The sequence below is a fragment of the Gavialis gangeticus genome, unplaced genomic scaffold (assembly GCF_001723915.1).
Source record: "Gavialis gangeticus isolate Ggan-Ray unplaced genomic scaffold, GavGan_comp1, whole genome shotgun sequence".
Lineage (NCBI taxonomy): Eukaryota > Metazoa > Chordata > Crocodylia > Gavialidae > Gavialis > Gavialis gangeticus.
Window position 1 is genome coordinate 82284574 of NW_017729031.1, and position 15269 is coordinate 82299842.

A 15269-nucleotide genomic window follows, 5' to 3' on the forward strand; every position below is an offset into this window, starting at 1 on the left:
GGCCACACAGGCCCTAGCCTCACCTCCAAGGCCAGTCGGAGGCTCCAGGTCCTCAGCTCTGGGTGTCCCTCACGGTGGGCCCCTGGCCCTTTTGACCCTTCTGGTCCTGGCCCCAGCATTGACCAGTCAAGGGTGTTTCAAGTCAGGTCTCTGAGCCTCTAGCCCACTCTCTAACCTGGGTCTGCCTTCTTGGACCTTCTATGGGGTAACCCACCTGGTTGTGGGAGCTGGGGTTATTAAAGCACCCTGACCCACCTTTCACCTGGGTGGTAACTGGCCTGGCATTTCCTGGAGACTCCCATGCCACTGGGAGCCCCACCAGGCCACCCACTTTTGGCAGGGAGCAGTTTTAGGTCATGCCCAGGACTAGGAGCCTCCAAACCAGCCCCTTAAGCTCCTGTCCTTACCTCCAGGATGTTGCATTCAGCATTCCAGCCAAGCAGTGTTTCTGCCTGGCCTGCCAGCAGCAAACTGCTCTGTTTATCTAGGCAGCCAGAGATCTAAAATGGCCACCGTAATCAAGCACCTGCTGGCTGCTTGGCTCAGCCCTTAAAGTGGCAGGTGCCAACAGTGCCCTGCCACAGGTGGACACATGTCTCAAAACATGAGGGTTTAGATCATTTGGCTGGGCAAAGGATCCACCCTATACATTTTACTTTAAAAAGGTCTAATATTTTTTAAAACTCTGAAAGTTCTTATGAAAGAAAAACAGTGACCCTTTGCAAGTGTTGGTGAAAGAGTGTGGTTAGAAAATCATACCCCTGTTTATTATCATCAGAAGTCAAATGCACACTGAGTTATGATTGAAAAGGCATAAACATGTACTTTAACAGGTGCAGTGTCTCAGTATAAACCTAAGGAACCAAATCAAATATCAGAAACCAAGGTAATCAGAAAATGCATTAAGTTGACTATGGTATATTGTAATGACTGAGACACTACCACGTTGTTTCAAGAAAACACTATTTTTAGAGGCAAATTGCAGTATGCAGACATGGGCAGCCACGGATTCAGTAAACCAGTTTTTGAACTCCTGCTGTGCAGGTTTTTTATGTGCTGAGGTGGTTTATGTTTTATTTGTCCTGGTTCTGGTCTCACTGAATTTGTATAATGTTTGCAGTCACTGATCATTCAAAAACCTTAATACTGTTTTGAAATGCTGTGCCTGTTGTTGTTCATTTGCCTCACAGTAGCTTCTCAGGGCCTCTTCCAAGTCAGGACTTTATTGTGCTCCATGCTGTGCAAATGCATGAAACTTACTTACAACACAAATCATTGCATACTAGGGGTGTGCAAAGTGGGCCATATTTGATTCGGATTCAGCCCAATTCAGGGGACAGTGATTTGATTCAGTGATTTGCATCACTGTCCCGATTCAATTCGGCTGAATCTGAAGAGTTGATGCTGATGTGGAGAATCAGCAATTCAGCCATAGACACCATTATAAATGTTTTTTCTACATACCTCGAGGTTCCAGGCATGGCTTGTGAATGCTGAGATGGTGGGGCAGATGGAGCGTCCAACAAGAGCGTGGGGGGCCCCCCGCATGCTCAGCAGCAGACCTGGAAGTGTCAATGTCCCACCTCCATCCACGCACCGCAAAGAGCCGGGGCTGCACCAGGCAGCTGAGGGCAGCAGCACTGAGAGTGGAGCAGCATCAAAATTTGGGGTGGATGCAGCATCCTTCCAGCGCCACTAGCACCTGCTCCAAGCCCAGACTCCACCGAGAAGAGCCCCACACAGCCCCGGCTGCAGCCTGCCCTGCACCGCACAGATCCAGGGAGCACATACCCCCCTGTGCCCTCCTGGGGTGCAAGCAGCAGCGGGAGCTGCCTCCCCCACAAGCCACGGCTCCAGTCCCACCCCCTGCCCACCCAAGTAGCGCCTGCCCCTGCCCCCTCCCTCACCACGGGGGGTGTTGATCTGCCACCTCCCCACGTCCCTTCCTTCCACACCTCTCCTTCCACCACACTGGACTTACCAGCTGGAGGCAGCTCTCCATGCTGCCGGCTGTGCTTCTCACTGCCTGAGTGCTGCACTGTGGCTGTGCGCAGCATGGGCATTTATTGGCCAAATCATCTGCCCCATCAGGCCAGTATCCAATACAGCCAGTTTTCGTTATATTGGTACTGATCTTTATATTAGACCGATGTATCTGTTCACCTCTATTACTGATTATACCATAGCAGCTGCACCCTGCTTTGGTAATCACATGGTATCTCTGGCAGTGACACTAATTGTTTATAGCAGGAGTGTCCAACTTCAGAGCACCCAAGGGTGCCTGGCACCTTTGTTTGGTGTCCGGGCTACCCACTGTGCAGGCCTAGGCTGCCAGGTTGGGGCTCTGCCCCTTGATTCCCAACCTGTGGGCAGCACCAGCGCTCCCTCCTCCCCGAGCCCTCCCTCAGGAAGAAAATTTGTAAGACCTGAGTTTAGTGAATAATGCATCTTTATCATTTTCTAGTGTTAAGCCAGAGGTACGTGTTTATAAACACTGAATTTTGTATCTAAATTTCTTTGTCTAATCTAATGCCCCTGGCTTTCCTTTGTTGGACTGAGTGTTGTTTTGTTTTTTTTAACTGGCAGGGTGTGGACTCTGGGCAGGTTCTCCAAGATCCAGTAGGACAACCCATCATGCACCAGGCTGGCTTTGAACATGCCACTGGTGAAGCTGTTTATTGTGATGACATGCGTGTGGTGGATGAAGAGCTCTTTTTGGCTGTGGTCACTAGTTCCAGAGCACATGCAAAGATTGTGTAAGTGTATAAAGACCTGAGAGATGTGTTACCATGAAAGCAACAGCTGGGATTTTTGGAGCACTCTAGGGCAGGAGTATCAAACATCTGGCCTGCAGGTTAGATCTGGCCTGTTCACCCAAGTTGTCCAGCTCACAGAGTTTTGTCCTGGCTTTGGCTGCAGTGGTGAGGGTTCCCACAGTGGCAGCCAGGGCTCTGGGGAGAGCAGCATTGGAGACCGAAGTCCTGCCATGATGGCCAGAGCCAAGAAAGGAGACAGGTCACCAAGAGCCTTCTTTTCCATCTACCTAATCTTGCTATCCTAAGGGAAAGAAAAGAATGGCCATTAGCCAGCTGCCCAGAGCAGTGTGAGTGCAGAGCCACATGGTACTGGATATATCTATGGATGTATTGTTGTCTTCCTTCTGCAACATTCTGAGATTAACTGCTTTCTCCCAGATCAATCAACATATTAGAGGCCCTTGCGGTACCAGGAGCGTTTGATGTCATAACAGCTCAAGATGTCCCAGCTACAAATGAATTCTACTATGCCAGTGATCCAGAGATTATATTTGCAAAAGAGAAGGTATAACATGCCTAGTCACTAGGCACACTTTTTTTGAGTGGGTCTCTTCAGTTTTTAACAACTTTCACAATTAAATTAAACAATGACCTGTTGGATCTTGAATTGTTATAGTGTGTGTACGTTAGGAATCAATTGGTCACTCAAAAAGGGGCATCTTCCTAACTATTCTCTTCCATTCCTTTTAAAGCAGATAGATCAGACTAGTAAAAACTGGGGTAAAATTTGCAAAAACAGTTCATAGATTCATGGATTCATAGATGTAGGGTCCTTGTAGATCTTCTAGTCTGAAGCCCTGCCATGGGCAGGAGAGAAAACTGGGCTCAAATGAACCCAGCCAAGTAAACATTGAGCCTCCTCTTAAAGACTCCCATGGTAGGAGCCATCACCACTTCCCTTGGAAGTTGGTTCCAGATCCTAGCCACCCTGACTGTGAAGTAGTGCCTTCTAATGTCTAGTCTAAACCTACTCTCTAGGAGCTTATGGCCATTATTCCTTGTTACTCCAGGAGGCGCTCAGGGGAACAAGGTCTCTCCCAAAACCTGCTGGTCCCCGTAGTAAGTTTTACAGACAGCCACCAGGTCCCCCCTCAGCCTTCTCTTGCGAAGGCTGAACAGGTTAAGGTCCCATAGCCTCTTCTCATAGGGTCTGCCCTGCTGTCCCTGGATCATGCGAGTGGCCCTCCTCTGGACCCTCTAAGTGCTGTCCACATCCCTCCTGAAGTGCGGCGCCCAGAACTGGATGCAGTACTCCAGCTGCGGCCTGACCAGTGTCGCATAGAGGGGGAGGATCACCTCCTTGGCCCTGCTTGTGATCCATCTGTGGATACATGACAAGGTACGGTTAGCCCTCCTGACCATGTTATCGCATTGTTGGCCCATGTTCATCTTGGAATGAATAATGACTCCAAGATCTCTTTCTGCCACCGTGCTTTTGAGAAGAGAGTTCCCCAGCCTATAGGTATGCTGCTGGTTCCTACTGCCCAAGTGCAGCACCCTGCACTTGTCAGTATTGAATCCCATCCTATTTTCATTTGCCCACCCCTGTAACCTGTCTAGGTCCTGCTGTAATCTGTCCTTCCCTTCTAGCATGCCCACCTCACCACAAATCTTGGTGTTGTCTGCGAATTTAAACAGGCTGCTCTTCACCCTGTTGTCCAAGTCGCTAATAAAGAAATTGAACAGTGTGGGCCCAAGGACCGAGCCCTGGGGTACCCCACTGCCCACTTTCCTCCAGGTCAAAAATTACCCATCCACCACCACTCTTTGAGTGTGACCCGTCAGCCAATTTGCAATCCATCTGACTGCCACAGTCACCTAGCTTTTTAATGAGAATGGGGTGGGAGACAGTGTCAAAGGCCTTCCTGAAGTCCAGAAAGACTACATCCACCACAATACCTGCATCCAGTAATTTTGTGACCTGATCGTAGAAGGCAATCAGGTTTATTTGACAGGACCTGCCCCTAATGAAACCATGCCGGTTGCCCTTGAGCATCATCCCCGCTGCTGGCCCATCACAGATGTGCTCCTTGACAATCTTCTCAAAGAGCTTCCCCAGGATTGAAATAAGACTAACGGGCCTATAGTTGCCCAGGTCCTCCCTCTCTCTTTTTTAAAGATGGGGACCACATTGTCCGTCTTCCAGTCGTCTGGCACCTGACCAGAGCACCACAAGTGCTTGTCAAGCCATGCCAGGGCCCCTGCGATAACCCCTGCCAATTCCCTCAACACCCTGGGGTGGAGAGCATCTGGAGCTGCTGATTTGAACACATCCAGCCCCTCCAGAAGTTCTCTAACCCAGTCCTCCCTGACCCTAGGCTTGGGGAGTTTCTCCCGAGTCCATCCTGAATCTTGGTAGAGTTAAGTCACTTGGAAATACAAGTTTTACTGAAGATCACTGGGAATTGGTCTCCTAAGTCACTTAGGTGCCTTTGAAATTATAGTCCTTAGTTCCCAGATTACATCAATATATCCATTGTTGGTTTCAGGGAAAAGTATTGGTTTCAGGGAAGCTCTACATCCAGTAAGACCTAAACCAAAGCAAAAAAATGAATGGGGAATGTGATTGGTGTCTGTTTAAGGACAGATTTCAATAAGCACATGTGGGAATCTTTTGATTACAGCATTCCCACTAGGCTCTGTGTACTTTGCAGGTGATTTGTGTGGGTCAGATAGTTTGCGCTGTGGTTGCAGATTCTGATGTTCATGCCAAACAAGCAGCTGCAAAAGTGAAGATAGAGTATGAAGCCCTGGAGCCAGTGATCCTGACAGTTGAGGTAATAATCAGCCTCTTCGTTCTTGCTTTTCACTTTCTTATCTTCTTGAGTAGAGTAGGCACTTGTTTATTCTTCAACCTCTGATTAACATTTTTTCTTTATTGCAAGTGATGTCTGACTGAGTTTCTTTTATCCAAGGCCAAGAGAAAAATTCTGCTGCCATGTTACACCAGTGTAACCCCAGTGAAGTCCATGATGTAAAAAGAAAAGGCCTGAGCCAGTACTTTTCACTCAGTTTTAGTTTGTTAGATCTGAAAGAAAAGCCTCCAATATTAGCAAATAGGAATCTTTCACATCTAAGGATTCCCCTGCTTGTCCTTTCTAAAATTACTAAGTGTTTTTTCTGACTCTCCTGATCAAACAGCAACTCCAGGAAATCTGCACTTCATAATTCCCTATCTGGGAACTCTGTAATTAGGGTAGGATAAGATTTCACACATTTTCGTCTTCTCCTGCCTCAATAAATAAGTAAAATATAGCCCATACAACCCCCTGGCCAATGTTAGGGCAAGTGTTGACTTATCCTCTCCTGCTAGTTCAGATCCCACTCCAAAAGAGTGCTCTTCCATCCTGTACTGTATAATAGAGACTATGTTTTTGGTCAGCTGGAAACTCATCCTCGAGCTACAGCAGCCATTGCTGTTGGTAGGTTGCATGACAGAAGTACACACTGCCCTGATATGGTAGAGATTGGTTCACACGTCCCAGGAAGAAAAACAATGCACAGAAAAGCGCATACCAACCATATCTATCTTAACCATATCTTCCGTTCAGGGCTACCCCAGCAGTCTCTTTCCATTTGCATCTAGTCTGAGACAGATCCATAACCACATCACTAGCAGACTTCTACCATATCGTAGGGAGTGTCTGACTGAACAACTGGTAGGTAGCCATTTAGAGAGTAGACGAATTAATGAATTAAATACCTAAGCACGTGTGTTTTTCCCCCCTGCTTTAGGATGCCATTCAGCACAATTCATTCTTTGGGCCACAAAGAAAGCTAGAACATGGGAATGTTGATGAAGCATTTAAAACTGTTGATCAAATACTTGAAGGTAAATTGCAGGGTATGCTGGGTGAGAGCTGGGAGGCTTCTGATATTTGGATTTTACCCTCCTGTTTTTCTTTCCCCTTTCAACCACCAAATCCTTGCCTTTCCTCCTCAGCATTATGCACACCCATTTTTTGCTGACCCTGTGCAACTGTGAAAACCTGCTCTTTGCACAGAAAAATAACCATTCCCTCTTCTGCCCTGCTGAACTTTAGCTGACAAGAGATCCCATTGTTCACTCCAGCCTTCTATATTCCAGGCTCAAGATGCTTAGTTTAATGTTGACACCTTATGTTGGCAGAAATCCACAGATGCCAGTTGGCTTAGTTTTCTTGATTTCCACAAATCTGGTCCAATTTACACTGGTAGAGAATTAGGTCTATGCTTTAGTTTTGCATGGTGTATCTACCATAAGTAGCTTCTCTTGTGTTGTTGCATCTTATCAGTCTGGGAAGATATGTCAGTCAAAGATACTGCCTGTTATAGTTGTATGATGTGCATACCTCTCCTGCACTGCTTCATTCTCTATTTCCCTTCTCTCAGTAACATTTCAATCTTTATCTTTGGAACAGAGGAACTTCACATTGGGGGACAGGAACATTTTTATATGGAGACTCAAAGCGTGCTTGTTGTTCCAAAAGGAGAAGCTAAAGAAATGGATCTGTATGTGTCCTCGCAGCATCCAGCACTGATCCAGGTAACAGCTTTTCTGAGAAAGTTTAAAGGCTTGATAATACAGCTCTTAATGTGTTGTTTAAATGTCTTTTTTGAAGCTACCCAGAAACCATTGTTTTCCAGTGCTGCCATAATATGTTAGCTCAGCACTGAAACCCATCCGTTGTTAGTTAGGTGTTCACTGGTTTCTGCCTCCAGGGTAAAAGCCTCTTGTTGCTCTGTGAGTATAGTTACAGAATCAGGCCACAAAAGGTTAACTTATGGACCACGCCTTATGAAATGTTGAGTATTCTCCACACCCGTTCACTTCAATATGGGGGAGTGTTTACTGCTTTTCCAGATCAGACACTTGGTGATGAACTTTGGCTCTGTAAATGCTTTAGCTGGATCAGTGACAGCAGTCTTGCCAAAACGTAAGGAAGAACCTGACAAAGCTGAACATAGCATGTGATCTCTGCTTAGCTTCAACTATGGCTTGTAGACCTGAATGCAGTTTAGACAAAATGCTGTAATTTTATGTCAATTTTTCCTTTGTTGGGGCGTGTTCATTCACATTGTTGACCTCCTTTTCATTTTGTCCATATGATTCTCTTTTATAAATGGCAGCCATGAATAGTAAATGTTATAAACAAATGAGGAGCCCAGTCAGAAAGATGAGGAGCGCAGCCAGAAAGATATTTGAGACAAACATACCTTATTAGCTGTGACCAACCAGCAAGGCCTTAGATGACTAAAATAAAATATTTAGAAATCCAGTGTCCTTTGCTGACAGCCTGCATTTCTTTTTAGTATGCTTAATAAAAAGCAATGGTGTTTCTCTTTTGTTTGAGTCAGGTTTACTTTCACAGAAGGAGGGGGTATGTGTTTGTTTCTAAATTCAATTGGAAAATGTATTTTTAAATCATTCTGGAAGCATTTCATATAGCCTTTTCTGGGGAGGAAGGGTATTAACTTCTCTTTGCAAATCCTGCTTTAATTGAACTGGAATAAAAAGGGAATTGACTTTACAGGAAATGGTGGCCTCAAGTTTAGGTGTTCCAGCAAATAGGATCACATGTCATGTAAAACGAGTTGGCGGAGCTTTTGGTGGGAAGTTACTCAAAAGTGGTCTGTTGGCATCAGTTGCTGCAGTGGCAGCCAACAAGTAAGTATGATGTATATGTTTTGGAGCATGAAGGGGAAAGGAAGGCAATAGTTACCCACCATGGCTGACATGGCATTACCATTCCTGGTGATATTGCCTTCATACTACCTAATGTACCATAAAATCCTGTCTGTTACAGAGTCCTATTAGACTTTGTTTGTGTAAGCTCCAGGCTGGGCTAAGGTGCTGGGAACCAACTAGACCTGAGCCTGATGTCATCTAAAAACATTCTCAAAGCTCTTAGCAAGTTTAGAGATGTATTTACCTTCTGTCAGACTGAGGCTTTGTCCACACAGAGCATTCACTTTCACTTAACTAAGTCCATTTCAAAAGCATGTGATTTAACTTGATGCAGTTTTCTTGTGTAAATGCTCTTATTTCGATTTTAAGAGGCTGCAGATTTAAGCTGATACCTAGCAGACTCTTAAAGTCAGACTGAGCCTGTTCACCCAGGAAAGGTGCACTGAGTTACCTTGTCTTTCAAGAATGGGAAAGAAGCCTCTATCATGGGTCTGCACCCAACAAAGCATAAACTTAAATGAATGAATTGTCCTGTTAAGCTTAAATTAAGTTTAGACCTGGGCTTAATCTCTTTGCTGCTTAGGGATGGACAAAAGTACCTACTTAACCTCAATGAAATTACTTATGTGCTCGAAATAAAGCATGTACTTAAGCACCTTGCTGCATCTGGGCCCATGGTGAATATTTGCTTTTTAGTAGCATCTGGGTCTGAAAACCCCACCTTTTTCCCCACATAGAACTGGTCGGGCAGTCCGTTTTATCCTGAGCCGGGGTGAGGATATGTTAATCACTGGGGGCCGGCATCCTCTCGTTGCCAAATACAAAGTAAGTATAGAAGAAAGCTGTGCAAAACACCATTTGTGCATTTTATGTGAATAGGATTTTCGTAATATGACTAGTTAATATTTTGACCATTTGTTCTGTTGATCCAAATAACAGTATTAAATTCAAATTTAATTTGCAGTCCCCAGCCACTGATTTGCTGTGTGACCCTGATCTTCTATAGGCTTTTCTTTCTTCCTGCCATTCCTAACTTGTCTTGTCAATTAAGACTGTACATTCCTTGGATCAAACTCTTCCTGCATATTTATCCAGTGCTTAGCACTATGCGTTCCTGCTCTTGGTTCTGGCTATATTGCAGTACAAATCCAACATAAAGATAATAATAGAGGCTGCTGGTGACTCCAAAACAGATTTGCTCCATTACCCGGTAAAGGAGGAGTTTTGTAGCTGTCAGGCCTGTAAATTCATCCTTAGAGTACACTGGGTGTTTCCTTGATCAGGTGCATGTTGTCATCAGTAATAACAATTATACAGGACAAAATGTGCCCTCCATTACTTCTGCAGAAACTAACTGAAAACATCAGGGTGCTGTAGGCATAACAGAGGGCTGAATTGGTCCCTAAAGCTGGAATGTGGTTACCAATTCTATTGATGATTTAGGAGCAAAAATATAGAACCCATAAATAGTTCAATCTCCAATAGGAATGACAACAGAAATACAATGTAGACAACATTTATTTTTGTCAGTAAAATAAGTGAAAGCTGTCGATTATGCTCTAGGTCTGTCAGGTGCCATTTGTACAGTTACTTCTCAGAGCAGGACTTCACTTTGCATGCGGTTGGCATCTACTGCATGCAAAGTGTGGCCTCTACCGCATGCAAATTGTGGCACAGATGTCACATTGGCCATCTCCCATTAAATGTGCAGATATGCAACAGGCTTTCCAGCTTCACACCAGGTGGGGTGTATGTTGCTCAACTAAAGAGGCATGTAATATGTACAATATAATATAGATCAATATGGGATCTAGAAAATCTGTTGCTTAGCTGCGAATTATCTTCCTAGTTTCAGCGAGTTCAGCACAGTACTGACTTAATAGTATGGTTTGTTGTTATTTGCAGAAAGTGTGACCTGTCATATTTATATTTTTCAACTTTGTGATGGAAAAAGTAAAGAACATGTGAATGAGTGAAAAGGCCTAAGAAAGTTCTGTTAATCCAATTTAGGTTGGCTTCATGAATAATGGTAGGATCCTGGCTGTGGATGTCAAATATTACGTTAATGGAGGATGTTCCCCTGATGAGTCGGTTCTGGTAAGGATTTTATAAATTAGCCTATTTCCTAGTATGAAGGACTTGCCATCTGGAAAAAGTGAATTGCCAGATTTCCTTTGAAATTGTTCTGGCATTATCCTGTCATTTGCTCTGCAGGGATTCTGGGCAGGTGTCAGAAAATGTCTCCATCAGATAAGCTGGAGTATTGCTCAGAATTCTGTGCATGTTTATAATGGCAGCTAAATGTTTCCTGCCTAGAATTACATTGTACCTACAGGCTGCACAATCAGTTTGTGACCCCAACTCACTTTATGTCCCCAGTTCATGTATGTAATCAAAGCCAAAATCTGACCTTTTTCATTCTGTCAATGATGTTCCAATGTATAATCTTGCTTAAAGAAGAGCCTCATATGACATCATTTCCACACACTGCTTCACTAGGGCAAAACCAAGAGTCCAAACTCTTTTTATTTGTTGTGGCAATACCTTTTACAATCATTATTATTTAAAACAAGTGCTCATTCATTAAAAACTAAAGAAATGCAGAACTTAAGGTTGCACCTTTCTAAGAGAAAGCCCAAACTATGCCTCATTCAGGAAACCAGCACCCTCTGGTGAGGCATCCAACTAGAAAACTAGTAACTTTCTGAAGGCTGATGTTAATCAAATATATTTTGGTGCTGAACACTAGAAACCAGTTAGAGGATTTCAGTAAAGAATCCAGCTCCCCCTTTCCCCCTTTCTGTTTATGATTTTGTGATGGTTTTCTACAAATCTTAGAAGACTTTGTAAATAATGGAACTTGTGTGCCGGCTTTAAGAAGTAAACACTTAGTCTGAACACATTCATGGCATCATTTGGCAGAATGTAGAGTAGAGAAGCACACAGTTATTGAGACTGCTTTGTCTGCTCCATTCCAGATCTAGCAACACTTCAAATATAACATTTTCTTTAGAATGGGAACAAAATGAGGCTAATAATGAAATTTTGGTTACAGCTTCAGCTAGGGAGAGACTGTTATCACTCTGTAATTGCACCCCAGCCGTGACTGTCTGCTTTGTTCCTCTTCTGTCCAAATAAGAATATTGAGATGTAAGATCATGCTGTTTGGGAGATGTGTGAATAATGAAGGTGGGCCATGACTATATAGTAAAGTTATGATGCCTGGGGGCAGCTCCATTAGGCATGCTGCACTGCAGTAGGCAGACTGCCTTGGAATCTAGAAGCATTATAGCCTCGCCTGCTTGGCAGCATGGATCAGCTTATTAGTATAAGTATGGACAAATTGTCACTAACAGTCAGCAGTGTGATTCGCCTGCTCAAATTGGATGTAGTGAGTTTGAGGCACCCTGTTTGTGATGGCTAGAAAATGGTATTTAGAGGTTTGCTTTTAGGAATTGGCTCATCGGTGAAGGAGATATGCATTAGAATGATCGTCCAATACAACGGCAAGAGTTAATTGGTTTCTAAAAGCCTGTTTGTGACAAAGTTTCCTTCAAGGCCCATTGTATCTGGAGCAGGCAGACTCACAGACTGGAAAATTGAAGACATATACCACACTGTTCAGTAACATGAGATAAGAGGGCATTATGTCACAATGCCCAACTGCAGAGCCCTTGGGATTTCCAGTTTTATTGGACAGACCAAATTAGAAGACTGGTAAATGCCTAAATTAATATGTGTGCATGTAATGGGTTTGTTGGAACAAAGGAATATGCTGACAGGACAGAACAAGAACAAGAACAGTATGATGACCAATCGATGCCTAAGAATGAAGAGTCATTAGAGGGAGAAAGAATACAAAAGGAGGGATTTCAAAGCAACAAAGAGTCCCCGAAGGGGAACTCGACGTCACCATGGACAGAGGGTACTCCACCAGCCTGTGTCACCCACCCCACTGGAGAGGGATAGACTTCAGCACTCAACCTCGAGGCCACTGACATCTGACATTCAAGAGACAATCAAAGGGTGAAGGTCATGTACTGGCCAGGCATATCTTCCCTCTGTGACAGCCTTAGGACTGGTAGATATAGCATCGGAAGGGTTATTTTGTTTGCCTTGCCTGTGTTATTCTTATTTGCTATCACTGTGTATTAATAATGCGACCGCTGGGCTTCCGCTAGCCGCTCTCGGATGACTCTGATCTCTCCGTGGTTGCCCCGCACCTTCCGGGCTGGTTTGTCACCAGGGTAGTTCTTCCCTCCTGTGTCACCAACCCCATTCTCGCCTGCGACGTCTTGGTGTTCCTCAGTAGGCGGGGTTAGTTAGCCGGTCCCTCGGTGGCCTGGGCTAGGCACAACGGTTGCTCACGGGGCTCTGCCACCCCTACGCCCCAGCCTCACACCACCTTCGATGTACCGCCTTGCTGGTATCTGTGGTGTTCCCCACAGACCACGACTGTCGCTCTGCATCTCGGAGCCATCGGCAGGAGCCTCTGCTTGCACCAGCGATGCTACTCGCCCTAATCCCGTCCTGTCGGGAACCTTCCTGCTGTGGCCTCTATCAAGGCTTCCCTGCACCCCCACCAAGGGGCCCACGCCTATGGCCTGTGTTCCCCCCCTAGCTCAGGGAATCTGGACCAATCACTGTACCTCCACCAACCCACCACCTATTCCCCGTCCCTGGTCCCTTAAAGGGGAGGGATGGCACTCCACTATACTTGTCGCTTCCCGACCAGCTTCAATCCCACGCTCAGCATCCCAGGTCCTGGCAGCGATCCCCGCCCTGATTACCCTCCTTCAGGGTTGTCCCCAGCTCTTCACCTCTCGGCTTGGAGTCCTTCAAGCCCACCGTCCCCTCACTCACATCTGACTCTGGCGGCGTTCCCGGGGTTACTTCCGCTCTCCCTCCTTCAGTCAGCCAGTTGTTCCTTTACTGATTAGAGGGGTTTTCATCAAGATGCTTCCCTCCTCAGCCCACATTACTTCCCACTCATTGGATTCTTCGGCACTTGCCTGCGGAGCCCACGCTGCCGCCGGCGTCAGCTGCAGCTTGGTCTCCAAGCTATCCTCCCCCTCCGCAGCGGTGGGCGCCGTTTTTAACTTCACCAGTCAGCGTCTGACGCTGATGTCACCGGCCGGCTGCAGCTGTACAAAGAGGTGGCTAACAAGCCACATGGGTTCCTCCCTCTGCTCCCCATGTGCTCCGTCCCGGGCTGCAGGTAAGTGCCCTGCATTACTTCGGCTCCCGGGACAAATAAATTTTGCCTATTATCGAATGAAGAAGTCATGGTCAGTCTGATGGTTTGGGTCTTCCTGGAACAAGGTATCTAGGTCATAAATGCAGGTGCAACAGTTTGGGGCAATGCAGTGTGCTCAAGGCACAATAAGTTTACTTCATAGACATGACCAGACTATTCTTGTTACAAAAGGTTTACAGAAGCTCCACTTTTCAAACTAATACAGGCAGTCCTTGGACTTACGACACAAATGGTTCCTGAAAACTGTGTCTTAAGTTGAAACGTAACTTGGAACCAATTTTGTCATAAGAAACAATGTAATAAATATGGGATTTGTTCCTGAACCAACGCCCGATACCCTATTTTAACTAAAAATACCCCAGAATTTTGCACTTGATCAATTATAGATGAGTAATATACCTACATTAATGTATTTATATTGTAAATAGCAATCATACTGATTTGGAAGGACTTGTTTGAGGTGACTTGGCTGGACTTTTTGAAGGGCTCTTGATTGGACTTTTTGAAGGGTTCTTGGCTAGTCTTCTCAGGAGTCTTGGCTGCAGGTTTTTCTGGAGTCTTGTCTGCTTTCTTAAAGAAAGTGTCCAAGGAAGTTTGGACAAATGTTCTCCAGGGAGATGAGCGACGCAGCAAACTTGTTCACTGGCATGGCATCTGTCACAGGCCAGCTGGGCACTGTGAATGTATCAATTCTATCACAGGCCAACTGGGCGCTGTGAAGGTATCAGCCACTGGGCTGTTTGGTTCAGTTTTGGATTGAGGACACAAAGTTGGGAGTGAAGTAAAGGCAAATTTATTATAGTTTACACACATAACAGTTAACAGAAAGATTAATCTAATAAGCAGATAATGCAGTATTAAAGAGCTAATAGTAAATAATAACAACAGATAATAACAACAGATAGATGGATCAATTCTTTTGCAGGCCAACTGGGCACTGCAAGGGTATCGGCCACTGGGCTGTTCAAGACAACAGATAGACAGACATGGGTTGGCAACTTATCGATAGTTGCTCGATGCCAGGTATGCATCAAGTGATTCCAGCGAAGTCAGGCATCCCCGATCAACGCTGTTGGAGGGATTACTGGGGAAGGTCCCTTGATCAGGATCTGATCCTCACTCACACCAGGAGTCCGGGTTACAACAGAAATGACCATTCTGTTCCCTCCTTCCTGCTGGTCACGTGATGCACATGCTTTTTATACCTAGTCTTACACTAATCTGTTGGCTTTAGAGCCATTCACAATCTTGCCCTATAACTGTTACCCTGTGGGATTGAAAACTGTTAAAAATTATCATAAAAGGTTACTACCCAGACCCGGGTTTATCCAATAAGCAAATTACAATGCAGCACCTTTAGGTTTGAAATTGATATTGCTCCGCCTAAGCCCAACCCCTTTTAGGTTTCATTTGAATATGCTTTCCTGGGATGAGTTTTCTTCTAATGTGTTGGGTGTGCTAGGCAGTTGGATCCAGTTTTATCATCAAGGCTGAACCCTGAGCAAAAAACCATTAGGTCTTAATCTTA

General features: G+C 45.2%; 1 protein-coding gene across 1 annotated transcript in view; it reads left to right on the forward strand.

The window, feature by feature from the left end:
• Positions 1 to 15269, forward strand: part of LOC109301889 (aldehyde oxidase-like) — a 71010-nt gene that overhangs the window by 32271 nt on the left and 23470 nt on the right. The window contains exons 12-19 of the mRNA XM_019523190.1: positions 2587 to 2756; positions 3195 to 3321; positions 5471 to 5593; positions 6552 to 6648; positions 7217 to 7341; positions 8330 to 8463; positions 9222 to 9309; positions 10495 to 10581. Of these exons, the coding sequence (XP_019378735.1) occupies positions 2587 to 2756; positions 3195 to 3321; positions 5471 to 5593; positions 6552 to 6648; positions 7217 to 7341; positions 8330 to 8463; positions 9222 to 9309; positions 10495 to 10581 (951 nt within the window). The remainder of the gene's footprint in view (positions 1 to 2586; positions 2757 to 3194; positions 3322 to 5470; positions 5594 to 6551; positions 6649 to 7216; positions 7342 to 8329; positions 8464 to 9221; positions 9310 to 10494; positions 10582 to 15269) is intronic.